The 27,137-nt window shown below is 36.5% G+C and overlaps 1 protein-coding gene across 1 annotated transcript in view; it reads left to right on the top strand.

Moving 5' to 3' along the window:
* The window catches only part of NCAM2 (neural cell adhesion molecule 2), a 219,167-nt gene that overhangs the window by 69,367 nt on the left and 122,663 nt on the right, over nucleotides 1-27,137 (top strand). Inside the window, exon 9 of the mRNA XM_007521286.3 lies at nucleotides 17,320-17,470. Coding sequence (XP_007521348.2) covers nucleotides 17,320-17,470 — 151 coding nt within the window. The remainder of the gene's footprint in view (nucleotides 1-17,319; nucleotides 17,471-27,137) is intronic.

The raw sequence follows: 27,137 nt of genomic DNA on the forward strand, positions 1-27,137 counted from the left end.
TAACTGTGTAGCAGAAAATTGCTTTCTTATAAATTCCATATTGTACATACAAATTTATTTTGGTATTTACTCCTGTTTTAATACACACTTTATTGGTGGGTCAATATTTTACAGTACAATTGTTGACACATATGTAGAAGCCCTATGCCCCATGATCATCGGTATCTAGTTGCTGGAAGATACTCATTTCACAAGTCAGAAACCCCCTCTCTCAACGTACACCAGGATCCCAGGACCCTCTATCAGATCATATACCTTTCTTCCCCAGAGTCCTTTCCTTTGCTTTAGTGCAATAAGTTGTTTACTTCTTATGAAGACATATGCTACTATCCCTAAAGAAAACATAAAGGATTTTGGTTGTAAAGACATCAAGGGGGGCTCTGTGAATATTGATGAACATAACCAAATAGCAGAATTTCTAATAAATAACTTTAGATAAAACCCATTTTCTCCATAACATTAAATTTAAGAAAGAAGATAAAATAAATGTTAATGAATGCATACATGCATTATGCACAGCAACGTGATGCTTTTAAATACTCCTGAATATACACTGGAATGAATTGCTCTGCAAAATATAGCATATTTGACAGTATTTGGGGAAATTCTACTAAATAACTGTAGAAAATGCATTTTATTAATCGTATTAACAAGAATAATATGTGAACTAGAGTTTTTTAATTATAAGTTATATAATAAGTTTTTTAGTTATAAGTTATGTAATAATAAGTTTTAAGACATTTTAATATTAGTTGAGATTAGTTATTACAGTGCCTTCACTACTGTTGAATCATGGGTTAAAAAGTAATGAGTTAAAGTATATATATTTACTTATTTATTTTTGTCATCACTGTAGTGTCACTGTCCTGGCCTGATATTTTTCAGTGGGAGAAAAATAGAGAAAGGGAGAGGAAAAGACACCACAGCACTGAAGCTTCATCCAGTGCAGTGGGGGCTACACTCAAGCCTGGGCCTTTACAGGGGAAGACAATTGTATTATCCAGGGGCCAGGCAGTGGTTCATCTGATTATATGCACATATTTCAGAGTGTACGGTCCCAAGTTCAAGTCCTTGGTTCCCACTTTATGGGAGAGGGGGTTGCTTCACAGGCATTGTCATTTTCTCCCTCTCTACCTCCCCATCTCTCAATTTCACTGTCTCTAAAATAATTTTTTAAAGATTTATTCATTTATTCTCTTTTGTTGACCTTGCTGTTTTATTGTTATAGTTGTTACTGATGTTACCATTGTCACATAGGACAGAGGAATGTAGAAAGGAGGGGAAGACAGAGAGGGGGAGAGAAAGATAGATACCTGCAGACCTGCTTCACCACTTGTGAAGCTACTCCCATGCAGATGGGTAGCTGGGGTAAAATAAATATTTTTAAAATAAAGTCTTTAGATGATCATTTAAATAAGTTATACTAACCCAAAATACTTAGCAATAACTCTTTACTAATCATTTGAATGATTTTTCCAGATTTATTAATTTTTGTTGGAGAGAGATACAAAAGAGACTAGAACACTTCTTAGATATGGATTGAACCCAGGGTTTCTGAGGTCTCATGTATATAAGTCCTTTTCTCTGATACTGATTTTTCTCCCTTTCCCATTAATTGAGTAGTTGTTTATAAATGAGGGGTGGGGTTGTGAGTGGAGAGAGAGCTTCTCAAGTGAAAATAATCTAATTATTTTGAACTACATTATCATGTTGTCATATCTCTGTACTAGGGCATCATTATGATTATCACTTTGTATTCACAAATTTTCATTTGTAACTTTTTTTAAATTGTTTGTCTTGATTTAGAGGAGAGAGGGAAATTGAAAGGGTGGTGGGAAAGAGAGAGAGAGAGAGAGAGAGCTGAAGCACTTATTCTCACTTGTGCAGCTCCCCTCTTGTAGTTGGGGTTGGGGTCTGAGAGCTTGAACCTGGGTCAACTACATATACTTCTTTCTTTCTTTCTTTCTTTCTTTCTTTCTTTCTTTCTTTCTTTCTTTCTTTCTTCCTTCCTTCCTTCCTTCCTTCCTTCCTTCCTTCCTTCCTTTCTTTCTTTCTTTCTTTCTTTCTTTCTTTTAACTAGAGCTCTGGTTTTTCGTGTTTTGGGAGACTGAATCTAGGACTTTGGAACCTCAGGCATGAGAGTCTCTTTGTATAACCATTATGCTATCTCCCCCACCCCATACACCAGTATTTCTAATTCCCCTCCTCCCAACTTGTTGTCTGTTTCTTTGCTCACTATATCATATAATGTTCTTTGTCTTAATGTTTCATGAACCATATCTCTCAAAACGCCAGTTATAGTTTGTTTGGTACATGTGCCTGAAAAAACTTAAGGAAAACTGAAGTTATCTGGAGAAAAACTCAAGATCATTCTAAGTAGACTTTACACAATTTTTTGCCGTAATGTAATCTTTTTCCTTTTGTATAGGTTTAGATAATCACTTTGTTCTTTTTTCATTCATAAATGTTTATTTTCTGAAATGCCAGATGATTCCCTCCATCTTCTTGTACAAAAATGAAAGCAATGAGAAGAAAAAATGTAAAAATGTTGCAAATAACTGGTATATAGTTCATGGGATCATGAGTATGTCTGGTTGCAATAATGCTTTGTCTTCTGAGTAAGAAGAGAATTGGAAAGTCAATTCTCTCTGAGAATTATCACGTATTGATATATTCTGAAGAAAAAGACCTACTACTAACTCACATGTTTATCACTTACTTTAGTCATTGGATATATATATATATTTTTTTTTGGTTACCAGATAGTTTTATCAGTTTATCAAATGCTTAAGGAACACTAAACTATTTAAAAATTCATCTTCATAGTAATACTAAGAAAGCTATAGAATTATGTCCCTTGTATAGAGGAAAACTGGTGTATACCTAAATTCAATAATCAAATTTAGATAAAAAAAAATAGTAGGAATCACACCCAAATTTGTATATATATTTGCCTCCAGGGTTATTGCTGTAGCTCAGTGCCTGTACTACACTACGAACCCACTGCTCCTGGAGGCCATTTTTCCCACGTTTGTTGCCCTTGTTGTTGCCAGTTATTGGTATTGTTACCATAGATGTTGTTGTTGTTGGGTAGAACAGAGAGAAATCCTGAGAGGAGGGGGAGACGGGGTTCGGGGTGGGGGGAGAGAGAAAGACAGATGCCTGCAGGCCTACTTCACCACCTGTGAAGGGAAACCCTGCAGGTGGGGAGCCAGGTGCTCAAACCAGGATCCTTACTCAGGTCCTTGTGCTTTGTACCATTTGTGCTGACCCAATTGGTTTGTTTTAACATAGCACTGCTCAGCTCTGGCTTATGGTAGTGTGAAAGACTGAATCACACAGAGAATTTAAAATGTTTCAATCCTGTTCTGCATCCTGTGGTCTTAGGTACTATGTTTTACCAAAATAAACAGAACATCTGAATAGTAATATAAAATATTCAGGTCACATTCTAAACACCAATGTTTTTAATCCTCAGTTGAAATTGACCTTATCCATAGTTAAAATAATAAAATGCCTATCTTTCTCTACCCCTCTCTGTCTTCCCCTCCTCTCTCCATTTCTCTCTGTCCTATCCAACAACAAATACATCAATGACAACAACAATACTACAATAAAAAAGAATAAAATATATGAAGTTTGTTCTTCTTTTGTTTTTATTCACATTTTTAGTAATATTTCAATTTCAAATATTTGTTTTAAATTACAGTGCATATAATAGAATGTGACCATTATTAAGATAAAAGTAGTTGTAGTAAAATGTGTACATATGCAGGCAAGGTTATACACACACACAAAAACAAACAAACAAACAAAAAAACTACTAATGACAGATATTTCCCATTCGGAGAACTGTGGCAGAAATCCGGAAATAATCTGTTAAGACTTTCCTTCTTCACTACCTCCTATAGTCACAGATAATAGATAGTGCTATTCAGTTCATTACTTTCCATCTTCACTGCCACCTCCCTTTTTTCCAAAAATTTATTATTGAATTTATGTCTAGTGATTCTCTTTCATCTCTCTAGAATTCATTCTTTTCCCTTCAGATAAGAGATCAAATAATGTTTTCACTTTATTCTTCAGCCTGAAACCTTTTATATTCTTTTTCCAATTGCTCATACAACATCTCAATATCTTCCCTTGATTTTAATTTTTGACAGTTTAATTAACATGTAATTCATAGAACATTACAAGGTACAATTAAATATGAGTCTAGTCAGAATTGCTCAATCATCAACATAATTCTGAAACAATTTTCATCACCTTAAAGAGCAGTTCTGTCTCTGTTGACCTTCACTCTTCAATCTCCTCTATACCATCTGCCAAACTGAGGTAACCACAGTGTACTTCCTTTCTTTCTTTTATTTATTTTTCATTTCTACTAGCATTATCACTAGGGTTTATTATTTATATAATGACTCCTGCACTCCCAGCAACTTTTTTTGTCTTTTTTTTTTTATTTGATAAGAGAGAAATTGAGAGGGAAAGAGAAAGACACTCACAGCCCGGCTTTACCACTAGTGAAGCTTCCCCTTTGCAGTTGGGGGCCAGGGGTTTGAACCCAGGACCTTGTGCATGATAACATATGTGCTCAACTCGTGTGCCACTGCCTGGTCCTCACAATGTGCTTTCATATCTATGCTTCTGTGTGATTTTTAAAATTCAGTATGTATGTGAATGTGACCTTGTACTAACTTTTTTCACTTCTTGTTATCTTTGTTACTAAATTGTTACTAATTTTGTTACTAACACTTTTTTTAACTTTTAGATTTATCAAGTGTTTTCAAGGCTATTCTTGTTATAGATTATTTAAGCATTTGATTTTTTACTGTGTAATAACATTTCACTGTAGTATGTTTCACTTATTCTTGTATTGGTAGAGGAATATTTTTTTGCTAAACATTTTACTTTTACTATTGCTGTCACTGATATTTAAGCACATATCTTTTCTTGGATACAGACCTTTAATTCTCTTGCCATTGAAATTTCTGAATCAAACAATAAACCTATGATATTTTGAGTATGCTTTCGCCACAGTACCTGACCCATTTTACACTCTCAGTAGTATACATGTGGGTTTCAGCTTCTTCATAGTCTGAGAAATATGTATTATTTGTGTCCTTTTTTATTATTGCTATTTATTTATAAAATGGAAGTATTGACAAGACTATAGGATAAGAGGGGTACAGTTCCATATATTTCCCACCACCAGAATTCAGTATCCAATCCCCTACCTTGAAAGCTTTCCTATTCCTTGACCCTCTGGGAGTATGGACCCAGGATCATTATGAGGTGCAGAAGGTGGGAGGTTTGGCTTCTGTAATTGCTTCCCCACTGAACATGGGTGTTGACAGGTCGATCCATAATGCTAACATGTCTCTCTCTTTCCATAGTGGGGTAGGGATCTGGGGAGATGGGATCCAGGATACATTGGTGTGGTCGTCTGTCCAGGGAAGCCAGGTTGGCATTATGATCATGTCTGGAACCTGGTGGTTTAAGATGTAAGGCAGAACAAATTGTTGACTAATCATGAACCTAAAGACAATAATATTGCAGATGAAAATTTGGGGTCTCCGTTTGGGGAAAAGGTAGTAGGTCTGTTTTAGGTATATTCCAAGGTTTCCCATGACCTTACTAGTTTTTGTCTGAGCTTGACATCTAACATGCAGGTGACCTAAGTTGTTATCTGGGGAGATGATGTCATGGCTGTAAAAAGGGCTAGAAAACTGGATCAGGGAAGAGAGTAACTCCCAAATATGGGAAAAGTATATAAATATTGTTAACTTTAAGTCCCATCAATTTGATCTGAGACCCATAGTCAGCACAGGAGCATATGTAACCTCTGCATCCCTGTAGTTCTGGTCAGTCATTCTGTGGTCACAGCTAGAAACATTCCAGGCTGCACTAATTTTAGGACCCATCATCCTTGGGTGATTGGAAGAGGATGTTATCCAACCTCCCTTCAGAGAATGGAACATTTCCTACCCTTGTTTATCCACATTGAATGCAAGGTCCACAAGGGGTCCATTATGTTGTTCCTGATGGAGATGACCAGTGACAGTGGTGAGATGCATCCACTAGAGGTCTAGGCCCATCATGTCTGTGTGGGAATACCAGGTCTCCCTGACCAGGGCTCCAGGTGATGGGATGGCCTGATAGTGACTAAAGAGTCATCATTAAAGTATGCCAGTCTCTTGCCCTTATCCACTTTTTGTACTCCTTATTTTGTATGACAAGTTTAGCTTTGGAATGATTGAGGGACTTACAATAGGAGGTAGGTGAGGAGGATATCTAGGACTAGTAGAAACTATTTAATTAGGTACTCTATGGTGTCTTTTTAGATCTTTTTCTTGCTTGCTATATTTATTGACTCACTGCAAACTATTGTGCACTTCTGCTTTAAAGTATATGCTTTCCCCTAACTTATGGATACATGTACATATGCCATGTCTCATGAGCCCTTGTCTATGTGTAGGTTTTAAGGGGTTTCTTTTTTTGTGTGTGTGTTCTTCTAATGTGACCATCCCAGAATATATGAAGTAATACTGTGTCTTTTATTTGTATCTTATGAAGGCTAAAGATGTTGAACATTGTTAATGATTTTATTCGTCTTCCTTTGGACTTATTTTATTAGTGATTTAATATTGATTTAAAAATTATAAGACAATAGGGGTCCAATTCCACACATAGCTCTTCCACCATGAGTTCAACATCCTCACTCCCTCTATTGGGAACTACAAAAGTTCTCCCAACCTCTGGAATTTTGATGCTCTTTATGAAAGCTTTTCTCTCTAGACATTTATCTCATATATCTATATCTATATATGTATATATATATATATATATGTATATCTATATTTATTCACTTGGTCAGGACTGACCAAGTATTAGTATACTTGCTTCACCACTCAGAATGTCCCTATGTTTTGTTTACTATTATGTTCTAGTCATCTTGAAATTCGTAAAATACATTTGAACTAGTCCATTTCTTTTCTGTGTCTGTGCTCACTGTGAATATTGTGGGAAAATTGGTGTCTTATTGTTTCTTATTATTTACCCTTCCTTTAGATCTCTGTCTAGACACAAACACCTACAGGAAATTTGTTCTTACCTTTGTAGATTGCACTAGAACCATGGATTATGGGCTGACTTGGCACTGTCCATTCTAAGTCTTCTCTAACTTATAAGAATGAGATTGCCTTTCTTATCTGTTATTTTGCTCTGAGAACCCATAGTGTTATTTTGATCAGTATGGAGTTCAGTACCATAGTTAGTCATCATTTGTTGTACATTATATGGCAAAATTTTGTTGTTGTTGTTAAGTTTCTTTATTTTTATTTTATTTATTATTTGCCTCCAAGGTTATTGCTGGTGGGTGCCTGCACTATGAATCCACTGTTCGTGTGGCTTTTTTTTTTTTTCTGCTAGACAGAACAGGGAGAAATTGAGAGAAGAGGGGAAGATAGATAGAAAATCCCCTGCAGGTGGGGAACCGGGGGCTAGAATCCTTGCATGGGTCCTTGCACTTCATACTACATGTGCTTAACCTGGTGTGCCACTGCCCCGCCCATATGGCAAAATTAATTCACAACCTGGACATACACCATAGACAGCTAGTTACTGTCATTTATAAGTCATGTGAATATCAACAAACATAGCACTGTTCCTTTATTTTCTCTTCTTTTTTAATTCTTTTATTGATTTAATAATGATTGACATAACCATAGGATAAGAGGGGTACAACACCACACAACTCCCACCACCAGAGTTCTGTATTCCATGCCCTCCATTAGGGATGGGATATTTTCTTTAAGTGGTGATGACATGAAATTGGCGATCCCTATGATGTTGTAGCATTATCACTGATTTAGTTGAACTAATTAACATAAATTATTTAGAATTGTCTCGACCATTTCCTATATGGTAGCTGTTCAAATCTACAATTCCTTCTATTGAAAGAGTTGACTGCGTACACTGAAAAAAAAAAAAGAGGTGCTAGACTCTAGTAGAGAAGTGATGTAATTTAAGGAAATTTACTACACATACTACACTTTTTAACACTCTTTAAAATTAGTAATTTAATATTGATTTTGAAAATTACAAGATTATGTGGGCATAATTCCACAATGTTCCCATCACCAGAGTTCTGTGTCCTCATCCCCACCAAAGGAAATGGTAGCAATTCCTCCAAGGTCACAGATATAGGTTGGCTATTTCTGAAACTATTCAATAATCTATATATTCTTTGCCCATTTTTCTACACTCCTGCCTTCACTTCCTTTCTAAGTCACACCTATACCTATTATTACTTCCAAGTGTCCTTTCTTTATTTCCTCTTCTCTCTCAGGTAAGAGAAGCAATGCCTGGCTTCCTCTGATGTTTTCCAGATTCATTTCCATTTCAGTGATGGTATTAAAACAAAATTCCTGGTGACAAACACTTTGAGTCCTAGTTTAATTGAGATTCAGAACCCTCTGATCTTATTTCCCTATTCCTAACCCCCCCAACTACACCCCCCCCCAGGAGTATGGGGCCAAAATTCTATGGAGGTGCAGAAGGTAGGAGTTCTTACTTCTGTAATTGCTTTCTTCACTGGACATAAACATTGGCATGTTGATTGGCATATACCCCCAGCCTGACTCTCTTTCCCTAAGGGGTCTGGAGAGGTGGGGTCCCGGGACATATTGGTGAGGTCCTCTACCCTTTAGGTCAGGGTGGAATCATAGTACATCTGCATTTGGTGGCTGAAAGGCAGTTCGATTTGCATGTGTTACTGTATATTACCTGCATTTCTACTGCTAAGAGGAAAGGTAATTACACACACACAAAAAACTTCTTTTCATGAAGGCAAAATTGGGAGGCAGGGATCAACCCTAGAGGAAAGAGAACTTAATGCTAAATGTAAGTATAGGAGTCTTATAAAGAGGATGTGATTCATTCTGTTTAAAATTCTATGTAGATACTAGTCAACTTAACAAAATAGTAGCACAATTTTAGAAACTTAATTTTGCAAAATCAATGCCAATCAACTTTCAAGAACTTCTTTTTTACGTATTTAGTCAGTGTGCTTGATACTACTTCTGAGTATTTGAAATTTAGTTTAATTTACTTTCAATATACCAATCGTAATAACATCATTACAAAAAAAAAAAAAAGAAGAAGAAGCTGACAGAATACATAATGCAAGGGATGCAAAATTTACTTACCCACTAATATAAAAACCCTAGTGCCTTCTCTGTCTTCTATATGGACATGACAACTTTATTTTTTCATATCTCTCCTGGGAGAATGTATCTGAGATTCTCTCAGCAATATCATCCTTCATTCATTGCATTCAGATCTTAATCTACACTTTGTCTCCTTAAGGAACATCTGTCTGGCTCTATTGTCTCCCTCTGTTTATACACTTCCAAAATGAAATTGGTGATGTTCAGTGTAGTTAGTGCTCTTCATTCAGCCCATTTATTTTACATTAAAAATGCAATATCTGTTGTGATATTCTGTTAAATTTTAATTTTGTTAAAGGTGTGAGTTACCCTATTTTACACAGCAAGTACTTCCAGTGCCTGGATACTTATTGTAAGAGTAACTTAAAATGTCATGACCTTTAAATATGTTAAAAAGCCACAGGGTTTAATGCTTTTAAACTTACAGAGATATGAGTGTAAGGAAGGAGAGAGTAAGAGGGTAAATACTGCCTATCAAAAATGCATTGTGTACTACAATTAGATTCTAAATTTTCCAACAAATATATAGCCAGGTGAGGTCCCTAAAATAATCTGTAAAGATGAAACACTACATAATTTTGAATGCTCAACAATTAAACTTGACAACATAACATTTATGTTGGAAATAAAATCAAACGTCATGTGATTTCACATACATGTGGGAAAGATATAAAGAAGTAAAGCAAAGGAACTGAACCAAACCAAACAAAAGCAAGTCCTTATACAGAGAGAACAGAATACTGATTCTCAGGTGATGGAAGCTTAAGGACTCCATGAAATGGTAAAGGGTTTCAGTTGTGTGTTGGTAAATAGAAACTAAATGGTTATCCTGCTATTATGTATACAGATGCCAAAGTTTAATTACACAACATTATAACCCAAAGTTAACCTCAGTCAAAACTTATTAAAAGTAAAATTTTTTAAATATTTTAAAATGTAGTTATAACATAGATCATTGTCATAGGGATTATTGAAATCACAGTAAGCTATAAATATCTTTAAGCACCAAGTAATAATAGCAAAAGTATTACTTAAATAGGAAGTCCTTAAATTGACCTTCTGAAAAGCAAGCAATGCAACATCCATTCAAATTTCAGTGAAAAACTTTCTGTGAAGGGTTTGAATAATAATGTACAGTCAGACACTTCACTTTTTAATCATCTTATATTCACTGATAGAACTTGAAAATACTACATAGACAGCTAATATATCCATTAACCTGTCTTAATCAAATATCAGATGTCTTACATGGATCTTCACTAGGTGGTAAATCAAAGTGAAGATACAGTTGAATTTTCTTTAAAAATGTCTGACACATTTTGAAATAAAAACAGAAAGATGCCCTTTGAAATGTCAACATGAGAAGGTATGACTGTGATAGTCTAATGATAGTGTTTGAGACAAATGCATATATTGCATTGTTGCAAAGCTAATATCAAATCTACATCTCATTTATAATTCCCAGGGAACCCCATACATTCTGAGAGAAATTCTATAATCCTATAATCTTTCTTAAAAGTTTCAAGACATTGATTAAAAACAACTCTTAAATACCAACACTTTCATAAAATAGAATGCTAATTTTACCACTGTTTTCACAAAACAAAATTTATATAATCTACAACAAGTAATAAGAAAGCCTGTTTATTTTCCAGGGTGTTAAATTTTCCTTTCAATATTGTAACAAAGTACTGCATTTTTCAGAGTAGAGAAAGTTGAAGAATTTGCTTTGTATAATTAATTATAAAGGTATGGTGCCACATTCTAATAAATGCAAGTGGTTAACTCATATTAAACAGTGGCTGAAGGATTAATTTCCTTTTCACTATAACTTAATTTTCTCTAACAAATTGGAATCTAATGTTTCAGTGCTACATTCTAATTCAGGTAATTTCACATGAAATATTGTAACTAGCTAATTCTAAATGCTCTCAGAGCATTTTAGAAAGAATTCACAGGGAGCCCCAGGTTTGCAAGGAATATAAACATACTTAGAAAAGCACCCACTAGAGGCTTAAGGAATGTGGCTTGGTGACTACTTTTGGACCTAACATAGGAGATCCCGGTAGATTGCCAGTGATGATCCAGTTTCCTTCTCTCTCCTTCTTTCTCTCCCTCTCTCTCTCTCTCTCTCTCTCTCTCTCTCCCATCCTCTCTCTCTCTCATGTTAATAAATATTTTTAAAGGGTTGTAGTTGGAAATTTGGTTAAAAGGTTAGTATATCCTATAGAAAGAAAACAAGTCTGCAGAAGTAAATAACTTCTGGGTTTATAAAGGTTCTTAGTCCAGCCCCCATCATCCCTGATTAACAAGTTTATAGTTTCATGGGTTGTCACAGTCCTTGTGGTTTGCATAGTTGATGGTGAATGGGCACTGCGTTAGATCACAAGTCACTGGTAGATGGTCTTACATCAGCCATCTTGTCTCCTCATGCTAACTTATAGTTATATTCTATCTTTGGTGCTATGGGATAAATATACAGAGATGAGATAAAACTGATTCCTGGGCGAATGGGTGAATATGTGGAAGGAGAAAAGAGCTTGCATTCCCCATAAAGAATTTTGGCCCATAGTCCCAGAAAGAGATAAAAAATAGGGAAGCTTCCAGTTGAGGGGATGGAATACAGAACTCTGGTGGTGGGAACTATGTGAAACCGTACCCCTGTTATCTTACAATCTTGTTAATCATTATTAAATAACTAATAAAAAAAGATATTGTATGTGCTTGCTTATACAATCTTCCCCTCCTCTTTTTTATACATATGCTATTAAAGTTACTTAAAAAATTAATTCATTAAATTCTCTGAACAGAATATGATGGTAAACAACTTTTATACCATGGAAAAGATTTAAAATGACCTTCAGTTCCTATTATGATGTAATCAACTAGTACATTTATTTAACTTTATGAAATAATAATTTGGAATTGATCAGAATATATTAAAGCTTGAGCAATTTTATATAGCTTTAGAATACCCCATAACATTAACCAGCATTTTAAGAGTTAAGTTATCCACAGCATATAAAGCAAAGATCTAAGAATCTGTTAACAGGTTTCTAAGTCATAGATACAAACTGCTAAGGTGAAACCGAAGGGCCTAGGATTACATTTCCCTGAAGTCTTCTGTCAGGAAAGCTTCCAGTGCTCCACCTGAATGCTCCTGAATTCCCAGCCCCACATCCTGAACCTTATATAGGGTTAAAGAGATATGGGGAGGGGGGGATGGGATATACAAGATCTATTCTAAATTAATTTCAACTCATTGGGTAATTCTGTAAAATGACCCATATTTCAGTTCCTTAAAAGCTCATGTAAAGAGCTTCCACCCAGAAGAAATAGGTGATACTTCTGATCTTCTGAGCCTGTGACCCATTCCCTTGGTTGTGAGTTACATATACTAAATGTGGTGACAGTTTCCTTTTTAAAATAAACCATTTTTCATCTGTTATTAAAACCTGACCCTAGGGGCCAGGTGGTGGTGCACCTGGTTGAGTGTACATATTACAGTGCACAAGGACCTGGGTTCAAGCCCCCAGTCCCCACCTGCAGGGGAAAAGCTTTGAGAGTGGTGAGGTCTTTATCCAATAAATAAATAACGATAATGCAAAAAAAAAATTTAAAAAAAAACTTGACCATAGAGCAGTTAAAATTCTTTTTTTCCAAGAATTCCCTCTTTTAAAAAGAGACATTAACAGGCAGCTGGTTGGATCCTTGTATCTCAACCCTGCAGAGTGAAGAGCTTCCCTTCCCAGTCTGGGTGAAGGCAACTTCTTTGTTTTTAGTGGTCCTCCCTGTTCCTAAAGTAGTGGTCCTAATTCTCTTATTTATGCGCACAGGCTTCCCAAGGGCATGCTCCACTACCTTAGTTATACCTTTCAAAAGTTAGTTCCCAAAGTCACTTGAATTCAGCTTGCTTACACTGATCAAGGTGAATGACTGAGGAAATAACCTACTATAGAGCAACACAGTTTTGGCATTTAGCTTAACAATACCTGAATCTAGTTACTTGAAAAATTGCTTAGTAATAAAACCACCCAATCCAAGTAAAGGAATTGAGTGATTGGGTCTATTGTTAAGAATCTCACCTTGTCCCTTTATCCCTTTCTCCTGCTATTCTGTTTGTTTAACATGGATGTTACCCTTCTTTTGTTTCCTTGTTTCTCAAGCTAGCCTGCCTTAAAAACATGAAACAAAATTGTCACATTTGCTCAATCCAAATATAACTCTAGAGGATAAATTATGGAGCTCTGCAAAAATAGAAAAGCCAGTGTGTCCCAAGAATTCAGTAAAAATAATTTTTAAAATATGTATATAGTATTTTATTTTATTTTTTTGTCTTAGTGATTATTGCTGGGGTTGAGTGCCTGCACTACAAATCTACTGCTCCTGGAGGCCATTTCTTCTGTTTTTATGGGACAGGACAAAGAAAAATTGAGAGGGGAGGGGAAAGTGGAAAGGGAAAGAGGAAAGTAGATACCAACAGACCTGCTTCACTACTTGAGAAGCATGCGGAGAGCCAGGTTCAAACCAGGACCCCGTGCTTCATACTATGTGTGCTTAACCTGGTGCAACACTGCCTGGCACCCTATATAACATATTAAAGACTGTGGAATTCTCCATTTTAATATTAAAAATGATAAGAGGAAAGATTTAAGGCCGGTTTTTCAGAGTGCTTTAAAGCGCTGGACATTCATGCCAGTACAAGCAATGCAGATGAATTGGAATTCAAATGAATGGTATACGGACTGTAAAGTGTTCCTTGAAAGAAAAGTGATACCATATGAAAGTTTTCAGACGTTGTTATATATTATTTTACAACATGAGAGATGTGAAACCTTCAGTAAATATTGTTGAGTATTTTAAGTTTGCTTTTGAAAATATGTATCAGTTATACAAGAAATAATCTCTGCAGCTGGGCTAATGTTTGTTAGAGAAACAGGGAATAGCATGATGTTGGTGGTATTTGCAGAGTCAGGGAGTCTTTGTTTGGTTACATTTATCCTCACTGTAATTGTTCTTTCAGATGTGCAGAAATGCCTGTCAGTGTCCCTCCAACTCTATAGCATATAAGGACTTTGAAATCAAGAAGAGAGCAGATAGGTCTACAGAAGCAGTTGCTGAAAATCAGAAATAATGGTGTTGAACAAAATGATAATCTGAGGTTTCTATCATTTAAAATATAGACAGAGCTGGAGAGACAGCTTAGTGGGTAGGGATTTTGCTTTGCAAGTGTAGTCCACATTCGAATTTAGACACCATATGGGACTATCATGGTACTGAGAAAATATTGGTGGTGTGTCTCTTGCCTTCCCCACCCTCATCCCCTACCCCCACCACTTTCCTCACATCCAGTGCCTCTATATGAAAGGAAATACTATCTGAAACTGGTAATGGTGAGGTTATGTATGTCTAATGCCCTGGTTCTGAAATCTAAATAATAAGATAAAAATTAACTAAATTTCAGAGAATAGGCCCAAGACTGAGTACCGGTATAGTATGAGGTTTCAGTAAATGTTGGCATCATGCATGGGAAAGAAAAAAAAAAAAAGGGAACTCTGAGGCAAGTAGGTGAAGTAGAGGGGAGAGTGATGTGTTCTGTTGGTTTGAGACAGATATCTGACGGACATACCCTGAAAGTGAGAAACTCTAGGGAGAGCTATTGGTGATCATCATGGGGAAGAAAGTACCTATCTGGAGTTTATGCAGTGAGAAGAGACCAGCATTCAGGGGGAGTACATAGGAGCTTCCAGAAAGACAAGCTGATGCAGTCCAGTCCAGATCAAAGAACAATTAAAGGTGTCACAAAAAGAAACACAGAAAAATGTGGCAGACCTAAAAACCAAAGGAAGTGAGTGCTTAAAGAAGGAAACACAGCAGGGCCCTGTGATGAATAGAGGCACAATAAGGGAAAAGTCAAAGAATACTCTTTAACTGTTGAAATAAAATTGCATATCAAATGAGTCATTTCCTCTTGCGTTTACTCATTTGGATTTTATCTGTTGTAAATTCTTTTTTCTATTTATCTCACTGAAGTAAAAGGATTTGGCAGTAGTTTAACATTTTAATTAGCAATAATCATGTTTTGGATAAACCTCATTGGCTAGAATACTGCCACTGTTTAAAGCTGTAGTATTTGAAATTTTAAAAGTTGGCAGAAATTATTACCATTCTTCATGAAAATGTCAGACTATTATTTATTTAAAGTGATGCTAATTGTTTGGGATGGGACATATCTTTGTCCTCAATTCAGATGAGCTGTGAGTTGTTTAATTCATCCCTAGTACTCTGTGGTTTGTTTATTTTCTGACTTTTAAGTGAATAGTAAAACTGTCTCTAAATTGATTGCATAATTATTATGGATACATCTAAAGCTAAAAAGCAAAAATATAGATCTACTATGTGCCAGAAGACTTCATGTTTTTAAAAAAACTTCAAAGAACTTTCAACTAGTCATTTGACAGGAACAAAGGAAAGTAACCATCAAGTGTGAATAATATTCAGTTCACAAATTAGTCAAAATATCTGAATATCACTCATACAGAAAATTCAAGAACCATTACATTGTAGAATAATAGGATACATATTCAAAATGAGTGCATGGCATGAAATATTTACTGAGCTATTACAATCTCAAATATTAAAAATCAATAGTAAAGTAAATAACTCCAATTAATCATAAAACACCAAAACTTCATAATATATTCTGATTTTATGAAGAAATATTCAAAGTCTCATGTTATCAATGTATTTAAGTGACATAAGAAAATAACTCTAGTTATGCTGTAAATAGAATTCTTATATGAAATACAGCTTAGGAACAATTCCTAGAATTTAGTCAGTATTCACAGAGTAATCATTTCCACAGTCTACATTGATTATGAATAAATTAATGTTTTATGGTGTGGTGCATCTGATGCCCAATCAGCTTATGAGTAGTTCTGTTAGATCCACCCCGAAATGAAATCTATAAATTCTCTTAAAGACTGTAATTGCCATCCATCTAAAAATGCTTTCCTTATATGGCGAAAATTAAAACTAAAGGTCTAGACATATTCACTGACAGGTTTTTACTTAGAATTGAATAAGCATTGTTTCATTGTATTTGCAAGGAATATACTTGTAAATCAGTGAGGGTCTTCATAGAAGGACATGCAAACTTAAAAAAAAGTGAAAAGCATGCAAAATAAAAGACGTAAATGAAAACATTTGCATAATTGTATAAGGATTTACTTGTTTATGAGATAGAGAACCAGAACAGACCAACAACGAAAGGAACCAGAGCAGAGCATCACTCTGATATATTTGATGTGAGGAATGAAGTCTAAGGACCATGTGCTTAAGTTTTTGTTTGTTTGCTTGCTTATTTGCTTTATTGGGGGGATTAATGGATTAACATACAGTTGTGGCTACAATTTCTGATCTCCCTGTGACAGGTATCTCTTGTCCCCAGTTTAGGTCCTTTTACAACATCATGCACCCCATATGCTTAAGTTTCAACTGAATGTCTGTGTTCTTATAGGCAAGTGACCATGTAAAATTAAAAAGCTAAAAACAATATATCTACTGAACAAGAGGCTTAATACTTAGAATACATACCTTGTATACCTTCTTGACCTGAAATTTGATCCCTGGTTACCTATATGACTAGAGTACAATGGCTTTGGTTTCTCTAAGTCAGTCACTGGATCTTTAAAATAAGTGAATAAAAATGGGATTAGTTTTTTATTTTATCAACAAAATACCTCACGATGGTGGATTCCTGCTTTGTCATATACAATACCCAGGTTCAGGCTAGGCCCTAACCACAGTAGAAGCTTTGGTGCTATGGTGTTTTTTCCCCCTTTCCTGTTTCTCTCTGTATGAAAGAAGTCAGATAGGAACATAGAAATGCTGGCAATGGCATAAAAATAATTACAATAAATATCAATAGTAAGTAAAAATATGGAGACAATGCTTTAGAAACCTTTATACAGGTAAGAATTTGTTTTTATTTCTTGTGTGCATGAAAAATGTCACAACTATCATCATTTTACACAAAACAAACATAAATGTTTGTTTTTTTCCCTCCCCCTGAATCAAATGTAAACAGAGCCTAGATGGTCGCATTGAAGTCAAAGGACAGCATGGAAGCTCAGCACTGCATATTAAAGATGTGAAGTTGACTGACTCTGGGAGATACGACTGTGAAGCTGCCAGTAGAATTGGTGGGCACCAAAAGAGCATGTACCTTGATATTGAGTGTAAGTTATTGTTTTCATTTTGTTTGTTTATCAAAAAAAAATTCTGCTTTGAAAACTTTGATTCTCCCCTCTCCCCACCCAGGGAAACCAAGATAGATATATGGTTTATATTTTAGCGTTTAATGCATGACCTCAGATTGGATACGGCCACTGCAAGCCAGTAATGAGAGACATCTAGTGGATATTATACGACAATTCACATTACAATATATTTAATGGTCTTGATACTGTTTTTCCTGAAAGTTGGGACTATTTAATGATATCTGGTAGAAAACACTATAGACTAAAATGTAATTATCAGTGGAAAACCAACACCCTTAGACTGTTTTTTTTTTTTTATCTACTTGTAATATCCATAGTGGTGCATCACACATGCTTTATATATATTTTTGTCCTTATGCTAATCATGTTGCTGTTGAAATTGCCTTATTGAGAGATACATAATAGACTATTTTATTTAGTTATATTATTTAAAACAGTGCTTCTGATACTCTATTTTTCAAGGGTTGATTGTTTACAAAGTATATGTTACTTTGGATCACAGGTACAGTTCTCTCCTAGAAAAGTTTACATATTGGTTATTCAACCTGCTTATTTTGTTCTGCAGTCAATGTTTATAGTAAATCTCACTAGAAAAATTAGCAGCATATCTTGTTTAGATAGGAAAAATGTGTTCAGTACAAATTTTTAAATTCTTCACACATTTTACTGAGGTTTTCATTCATTATCACTGCATTGATTAGAGACTAATGATGGAAATGTATTTTAAAAAATAATAGTTTATTTCCCTGCAGTTGTTTTTTATAAAGTTAAGTACTTTTCTATTATTTGAAATGTTCTAGATGATTCTGAGAGCACTTGAATATCTTTGTCTTTTTGAAACTGTTTAGTTTTATTCTACTTTACTAAGATTGTTTTGAGATAGAGAGAGACAAAGAGGCAGAGGGAGAAAGGGAAAGATACCACAGCACCAAAGCTTCCCTCTGCGCCCTCTGTATAGTGGGGGTTGTATTCGAACCTGGGTCATATGACTAATCAAGCATATAATTTCTCAGGTGAGCAGTCTTGCTAAACTGCCATTCAACTGTTTCTGTTTATTTTTCAAAATCTGCAGACATTCAAAGGCAGGATGGTAGATCAAGTTTCTGTCATACTATATAGCTCGTTTTTCTAGTGTTCCCTTTCTCACAATTCTTCTGTTTTAGATTCTCATTGTTCCCACATTTGGGCAAAAAAAATACACTGTTCACTTCACCATCCTTATCCTAATCACAGCTGTGCCTTTTACTATTTTATAGGTTCACAGGTTCTAGAGATTTTTCTGGGGTTTATAATATCTCTGCTGAATACAAACTATATTAAAGGACTTGTCACATATTTTTTCCCCTCTCACAGACAAAAATGTACCAAACTTTCCTGACTGTAAGCCATATATTTAAGGGACTCTGAGGATGCATTCTGTTGATAGGTCATACTTTATAAATCTTTTATGTGACTTAAATTTAATGTAATGCTTTCTGTGTTTTAGGCCTACCATTTTATTTTTGGTGCGTCTTTTTCATGTTATGTTTCTATTGTTCTACCTTCTTGTGAAATACATCCAAATTTTTAATATTTATTTTTATTTAGATATTGAAAGAACATCTTTACACCTTCCTCCCCCCTTTTCTTTTCTCTCTCTCTCTCTCTCTCTCTCTCTCTTTTTTTTTTTTTCTTAAATGATTTTCTGGGGACTATAGTATACAAATCTAACATTTTTTTTTAAATTTTTTATTTAAGAAAGGATTAATGAACAAAAACATAAGGTAGGAGGGGTACAACTCCACACAATTCCCACCACCCAATCTCCATAACATACCGCCTCCCATGATAGCTTTCCCATTCTCTAGCCCTCTGGGAGCATGGACCCAGGGTCGTTGAGGGTTGCAGAAGGTAGAAGGTCTGGCTTCTGTAATTGCTTCCCCGCTGAACGTGGGCGTTGACTGGTCAGTCCATACTCCCAGTCTGCCTCTCTCTTTCCCTAGTAACGTGTGTCTCTGGGGAAGCTGGCTCCAGGACACATTGGTGGGGTCTTCAATCCAGGGAAGCCTGGCCAGCATCCTGGTGGCATCTGGAACCTGGTGATTGAAAAGAGAGTTAACATACAAAGCCAAACAATTTGTTGAGCAATCATGGATACCAAGCTTGGAATAGTGGAGAGGAAGTGTTAGGGAGGTACTCACTGCAAACTCTAGTGTACTACTGCTTTCAGGAATATATTTTGCAGTAGTTTATGGATATGTGTGCACATAAGCTCTCTCTCACAGAAACTGGTGTATATCTAGGTTATGGGACTTTGTTAGAAAGTGAACTACCTGAGATGAAATTAGAGTGTACTATAAAAGGAAAGGTCTCACCCAAGTAATTAAGCTGAAGGGTTGTCATTCGACACGTGAAGTCTCTGGACACAGTCTGAGGTGAAGCATGTTGAGGTGGCAATCGTTGTGTTGGTTAGGTTGTGATCGGCGGATGCAATATTATTTGGTTTGGATTGGGAGATGCATACGGGAAAGTGGGCCCTATCCAAGGGTTCCAGGACTGGGGGAAGTAGGGGCTCTATAGTGGAGATGTGAGGTTCCTGCTGTCTTAGGGTTCAAAAAGACAATCGATCACATTATTTGTTAATTGGGTTAACTTTGAAAAGTCCTTTTGTTATGGTTTGCTGTACAGTATCCAGTATCTTGTATATAGCTGTGCTATTGGATGCTTCTAATCTACTTGGTCTAGGTTTTGAGAGAGTTCGTATATCAAATACACAGCCTATATATTAAAAGGATTCAGTTTGTGTTTTGAGAAACTTTGAGACATACAATTGATTTTCCCCCTCTCATATTAATTAACTACTGATTTATATGTCTACATTTTACTAGGAGTGTACATACACCATTCCCTCCACCGAAGGACTGTGACCCATCCCTCCCGCCCACTCCCACCCCCCACTGGCCCAGGAAGCTACATGTCTACCCCTCACCACTGGGTTTTTACTTTGGTGCCCTACTTACAATTTGATCAGGTCCTGCTTTTAGTTTCCCTTTCAGATCTTCTTAATCAACTTATGTTGATGAGTGGGATCATCCCATACTCATCTTTATCTTTCTGACTTAGTTCACTTAACATAATTCCTTCTAGCTCTGTCCAAGATGGGTCAGAGAAGGTGGATTCATTGTTTTTGGTAGCTCTATAGTATTCCATTATGTATATATACCACAGCTTTCTCAGACACTCATCTGTTGTTGGGCACCTGGGTTGCTTCCAGGTTTTAGCTATTATGAATTGTGCTGCTATGAACATAGGAGTACACACCTCTTTTTGGTTGGGTGTTATGGAGTCCTTGGGGTATAACCCCAGGAGAGGAATTACTGGATCATATGGAAGGTCCATGTCTAGCCTTCTGAGAGTTTTCCAGACTGCTCTCCACAGAGGCTGTACCAATTTACAACCCACCAGCAATGCAAAAGGCTTCCTCTATCCCCACAACCTCTCCAGCATTTGTTGCTGCTGTCCTTTTTGATGTATACCATTCTTACAGGAGTGAGGTGGTTTCTTAGTGTTGTCTTAATTTGCATTTCTCTGACAGTCAGTGACCTAGAGCAGTTTTTCATATGTTTGTTAGCCTTTTGGATCTCCTCTGAGGTGAATGTTTTGTTCATATCCTCTGCCCATTTTTGGATGGGGTCATTTGCTTTTTTGGTGCTAAGTTTGCTGAGTTCTTTATATATTTTGGTGATTAGTTTCTTGTCTCATGTATGGCATGTGAAGATCTTCTCCCATTCTGTGAGGGTTCTCTCTGTTTGTTTAATAGTTTCTTTGGATGTGCAGAAGCTTTTCAATTTGATGTAGTCCCATTGGTTTGTTTCTGCTTTAGTCTTCCTTGCAATTGGGTTTGATTCATCAAAGATGTCCTTGAGGAGTAGGTGGGAAAGTGTTTTACCAATGTTTTCCTCTAAGTATTTGATTGTTTCTGGTCTGACATCTAGGTCTTTGATCCATTTGGAGTTGATTTTTGTTTCTGGTGAGATAAAGTGGTTCAATTTCATTCTTCTGCATGTTTCAACCCAGTTTTCCCAGCACCATTTATTGAAGAGAGCCTCCTTTTTCCATTTAATCCTTTGGGCCCCCTTATCAAAGATTAGATGCCCATAGGTGTTGGGATTTACTTCTGGGCTTTCAATTCTGTTCCACTGGTCTGTGTGCCTATTTTTGTTCCATTACCATACTGTTTTGATGATGATGGCTTTATAATATAGTTTAAGGTCTGGGAGTGTGATGCCTCCATTTCTGTTTCTTTTCCTTAAGATGGTTTTGGAAATTCTAGGTGTTTTCAGGTTCCAGATAAATGATTGTAGTGTTTGTTCTATTCGCTTAAAGAAGCTTGGTGGAACTTTGATGCGTATTGCATTAAATTTGTATATGGCTCTGGGGAGAATATTCATTTTGATGATATTTATTCTTCTAATCCATGAGCATGGGATATCTTTCCATTTCTTGGTATCAGTTTCTATTTCCTTGAGTAGCGACTCATAGTTTTCAGCATACAAGTCTTTCACTTCTTTGGTCAACTTTATTCCTAGGTATTTGATTGATTTTGCTGAAACAGTAAATGGGAGTGATTTCTGGATGTCTTCTTCTTCAGATTTAGTGTTTGCATAAAGAAATGCCACTGATTTTTGTACATTGTTTTTGTATTGTTATACCTTGCTATATTGCCTTGCTATATTGCCTAATAACTTCCAGTAATTTTCTACTGGATTCTTTAGGTCTTTCTATGTATACTATCATATCATCTGCAAATAGTGAGAGCTTGACTTCTTCCCTTCCAATCTGTATTCCTTTGATTTCTTTCTCTTGCCTGATTGCTATGGCAAGAACTTCCAATATTATGTTGAAGAGTAACGGTGACAGTGGACAGCCCTGTCTAGTCCCTGATCTGAGGGGGAATGCTTTCAGCTTCTGTCCATTGAGTATGATGTTGGCTGTAGGTTTGCTATATATAGACTCCACTATCTTGAGGAATTTCCCATCTATTCCCATTTTTTGTAGAGTTTTGAGCATGAATGGGTGTTGGATTTTGTCAAAGGCTTTCTCTGCATCTATTGAGATAATCATGTGGTTTTTGGCTTTGCTTTTATTGATGTGGTGAATGACATTGATTGACTTATGGATGTTGAACCAGCCTTGCATTCCTGGGATGAATCCCACTTGGTCATGATGAACAATCTTTTTGATGTGTTGCTGTATCCGGTTGGCCAAAATCTTGTTTAATATTTTGGCATCTATGTTCATCAGAGATATTGGTGTGTAGTTTTCCTTTTTTGTTCTGTCCCTATCAGCTTTTGGTATCAGAGTGATGTTGGCTTCATAAAAGGTGGAAGGGAGTATTCCTGTTTCTTCAATCTTATGGAATAGCTTCAGAAGTATGGGTATTAACTGTTTCCTGAAAGTTTTGTGGGAATTCGTTTGTGAAGCCATCTGGTACAAATCTAACATTTTAGTTTAAACAATGTTGATAATCTGACCCTTTATGTTAAGGATAGAAATTATGTATTTTTAAAAATAGTTTTATTGAGGGGTGGTGATTTACAGTACAGTTGTTGACAGATGGGTATAATTTCTCATCTTGCCATGATAGGCATGTGCAAAACACTCTCAGCCCAAATTTAAGTACTTTTCTACTAACATGTCCTGTACTGTCACCGTCTCCCCAACCTTTCCTTACATGCCTAGATTCTTATGCTTTGGTACAAGGCACTAAACCTGAATAATACTTGAAGGAATTATGTTAAGTGAGATAAATCAAAAAGAGAAGAATGAATATAGGATAATTGAAGATGGAACTTAAGAAATAAGAACAGAAATGGGAAACATAATGTGACTATGCATTCTTATAGATTCCTTCACAACTGCCCTGCATTTTTTTTTCAATTTCTATTTATAAAAGAGGAAACAATGACAAAACCATAGGATAAGAGGGGTACAATTCCTACCACCAGAACTTCATATCTCACCTCCTCCCCTGATAGCTTTCCTATTCTTTAACCCTCTGGTAGCATGGACCCAGGGTCTTTATGGAGTGCAGAAGGTAGAAGGTCTGGCTTCTGTAATTGCTTCACTGCTGAACATGGGCATTGACAGGTTGATCTATACTCCCAGCCTGTCTCTCTTTTTCCCTAGTGGTGTGGGGCTCTGGGGAAGTGGGGCTCCAGGACACATTGGTGGGGCCATCTGCCCAGGAAAGGCCAGTTGGCATCATGGTAGCATCTGGAACCTGGTGGCTGAAAAAGATTTAACATGGGGGTCAGGCGGTGGAGCAGTGGGTTAAGCGCACATGGTGCAACGCGCAAGGACCTGCTTAAGGATCCCGGTTGCAGCCCCCGGCTCCCCACCTGCAGGGGAGTCGCTTTACCGGCTGTGAAGCAGGTCTGCAGGTGTCTTTCTCTCCCCCTGTCTGTCTTCCCCTCCTCTCTCCATTTCTCTCTGTCCTATCCAACAGTGTACAGCATCAACAATGGTAATAATAATAACCACAACGAGGCTACAACAACAAGGGCAACAAAAGAGGGGAAAAATGGCCTCCAGGAGCGGTGGATTCATGGTGCAGGCACCGAGCCCAGCAATAACCCTGGAGGAAAAAAAAAGATTTAACATATATGTCAAACAAATTGTTGACTAATCCTGAACCTAAAGGCTGGAATATTGCAGATGAAGATTTGTGGTCTCATCTGGTGTCAGAACTCAAACCTGGCCAACACTCCTTGCAAGGCATATATCCTACCCCATGAGATGTCTCTCTAGTTGACATTTATTTAAAGATATGTATTCACTATGCCTTCTCTAATTTCTGATAATTGCACCCATAATAACTGTAGTCACTATCAGATGCATTATTCTCTAACCCCTTTCAGGTTTTGATATCAGCTGTTAATGCTTTGATTAATATGAGTTCAGGTGTGATAATGGAAAACGCTAGAAGAAGAAGAAGGTGTGATAATATTTATGTTTATCTTTGTGGGAATGTACTAAGCTTCTTAAATCATTATATTTATATTAATCAATACATTTCAGTTATTTATGATCTTTATTCAGTTATTTTTCTTATTCTGACCTCCTTTTTATCTCTAGTTTCAATTATTATGTGTTGGACTTTATTTATTTATTTATTTGCCTCATAGATTTCTGAGGCACTGTCTAGTCTGCTGTATCTTATTTTCTACTAATCTCCAGATTAGATAATTTCTGTTATTTCCTCTGTAGTTACATGATAATTCCATAATCCTTGTTTTCTGATGCTCAATCCTTTCTGTGAGTTATATATTTTTTGTTTTGCTTTAATATATTAAGTTTTTACTTTGAAATTAGTGATTTAATTCCCTACATTTTTTCTCTTCCTATTATTGTTCATTTTTTTCATTTAGGTATGATATATAAAGATGTTAACAGGAGCATCATCCTGTTGCATGCAACACCAGGAATCAAACTTGGGGCATGGTGCCTATGGTTCCATTACTCTAACCACTGTACTATCTCCTGGGTCAAGGCATGTTTTCGGGGTGTCTCTCTCCTTCTCCGGCAGGGTGGTCTCCAGGGGAAAGGTAACGGGCTGGTTCTTTCTCGCTCACGACAGGGGTGACACGAAGTAAAAGACACCAGGGGACTCTTAGCGTGCCTAGAATCTGAGTGCTAGAGTCCCAGAATCCTAGAGTCCGTTTATTATCAAAGTGGACATGAGTTAAATAGAAAAGCAATGAAGTTAATTATTGTTGAAATATGACAGAAATTACAGGTTTTCTTAACAGTCAGCATGCCCCTAAGGTAGGGGGTTGGTATGACAGGAATTGATGAGATACAAGACAGTTATTTTCCATGACACAAGCAACTTAATTATCCAAAGGTATTTGAGAGAAGCACAGGGGTTAAACCCGTAGGGTGAGGCAGAGAGAAGATGAATATCAAAAGGACGTATAGTTTGGAATTTCTCTTGTCGGGGTCTGAGGTGTGTGATAAAGTGTGTGATAAGGTGTGTTCTTCTGTGATCAGAAGGTGACTTTGAATAAGTGAATCTGTGGCCATGTGGCCTGCGGTTAATGGAGGGAAGTACTGGGGTATCTGTGGGCCTGAGAGTCAAGAAGGAAAGAACCAAGTCTGAGTTTCCTCCCTTATGCTCACCTCAGTTGAGAGAGACTTACCAAGAGGTTATCTTCTCAGACCTCCATCCAAAGATGGGGGTGGTTCTCCCTAAGCTCTATCAGGCTTACACATGTTCCCAACAGCATGCCGTATTTTTTTTCATTCATCTTACGCATGTGTTCCTTTATCTTACAAAGTAAATAAAATTAGCTTCTCTAAAACCTATAACTAACAGACTTTACATAGGGCATTCTTGACATTACTCAGTACTATCTTTCCCGTTTAAACTCTTCTTTCCCTTGAATCACTAAATCTCAAAACTGATTGTTCTTTGGACAAAGTTAACACTATATTAGCAGACTCTGGATATTTTGATAACAATCTGGGAGGAAATGGTTTTGGAAAAGCTAAAGGGGACAGACAGTGGCACAGCCATTTAATACACATAGTACTAACTAAGCACAAGTTCCCTGAAAAGGACTATGGTTCGACCCCACCCCATCACCTGCATGGGGTCTGCTTCAGGAGTTTTGAAGCAGGTCTGCTAGTATCTCTTTTTCTCTCCCCTCTATACCTTCCCCCTCCCCTCTCAAGTTCTCTCAGTTCTATCCAATTTAGAGAAATGGAAGAAAAATAAACATTTGCAAGGAGCAGATAATTCATAGTGCCCAACAATAACCCTGGAGGCCAAAAAAAACCAGTTCTGTATTGCTTCCTGTGAATAATTATTGAGTTGATTTCCTAAGTTCTGTGCTATGTGGATTTGTCCAGTGCATTCAAAGTGGGAGCCTTAGATAAAAATGTCTCTGACTTTGTACACAGAAATAAGGTTGCGCTTTCTATGCCTGTCTGGGAGTAAACACACTGTTCAGCTTGTATTATTACTTTCTGAAGTCTCTCTGGACATTTGGGCAAGTTTTAGCTTCAGTATCACTTTGATGATCTCCAACCAGTGTCTGACCTCTCGACAAGAAAATGAGAGGGAGAAAAATTGGAAACTTGTTTTAATTTCCACAAATCCCCTTAACATTTTTCACACCTAGAATACTGCACTGTTTCAAATGATCCTTATTCTTTTTTTAAGATATTATATATTTATTAATGAGAAACATAGGAGGAGAAAGAGGCAGACATCACTCTGGTACATGTACTGCTAGGAATTGAACTCAGGACCTCATGCGTGAAAATCCAGTACTTTATCCACCACACCACATCCCGGACCACACCATTATTCTTTTTATATTCAACTTAGCAAGCATTTTTGGTTTGATACTGCAACATAATCGTCATGACAAGTAATGAAATGGTCTAGTAAGCTTATTCTTGCCATGAGAACCATTTGTTGTTAAGACATTTTAGGCAGCAACCTATTGGTAGTAGGAATACTTCTTTTATAACTTTACATTTAATACCATGAGATCATTGTAAAACTATTCATACATTACAAATTACAAGGTTATTATGTTCTTCATCTGCAAATCAAAACAGTGTAGAACTATAAAAA

Source organism: Erinaceus europaeus, chromosome 14, assembly GCF_950295315.1.
Source record: "Erinaceus europaeus chromosome 14, mEriEur2.1, whole genome shotgun sequence".
In the NCBI taxonomy this organism is placed as follows: Eukaryota; Metazoa; Chordata; class Mammalia; order Eulipotyphla; family Erinaceidae; genus Erinaceus; species Erinaceus europaeus.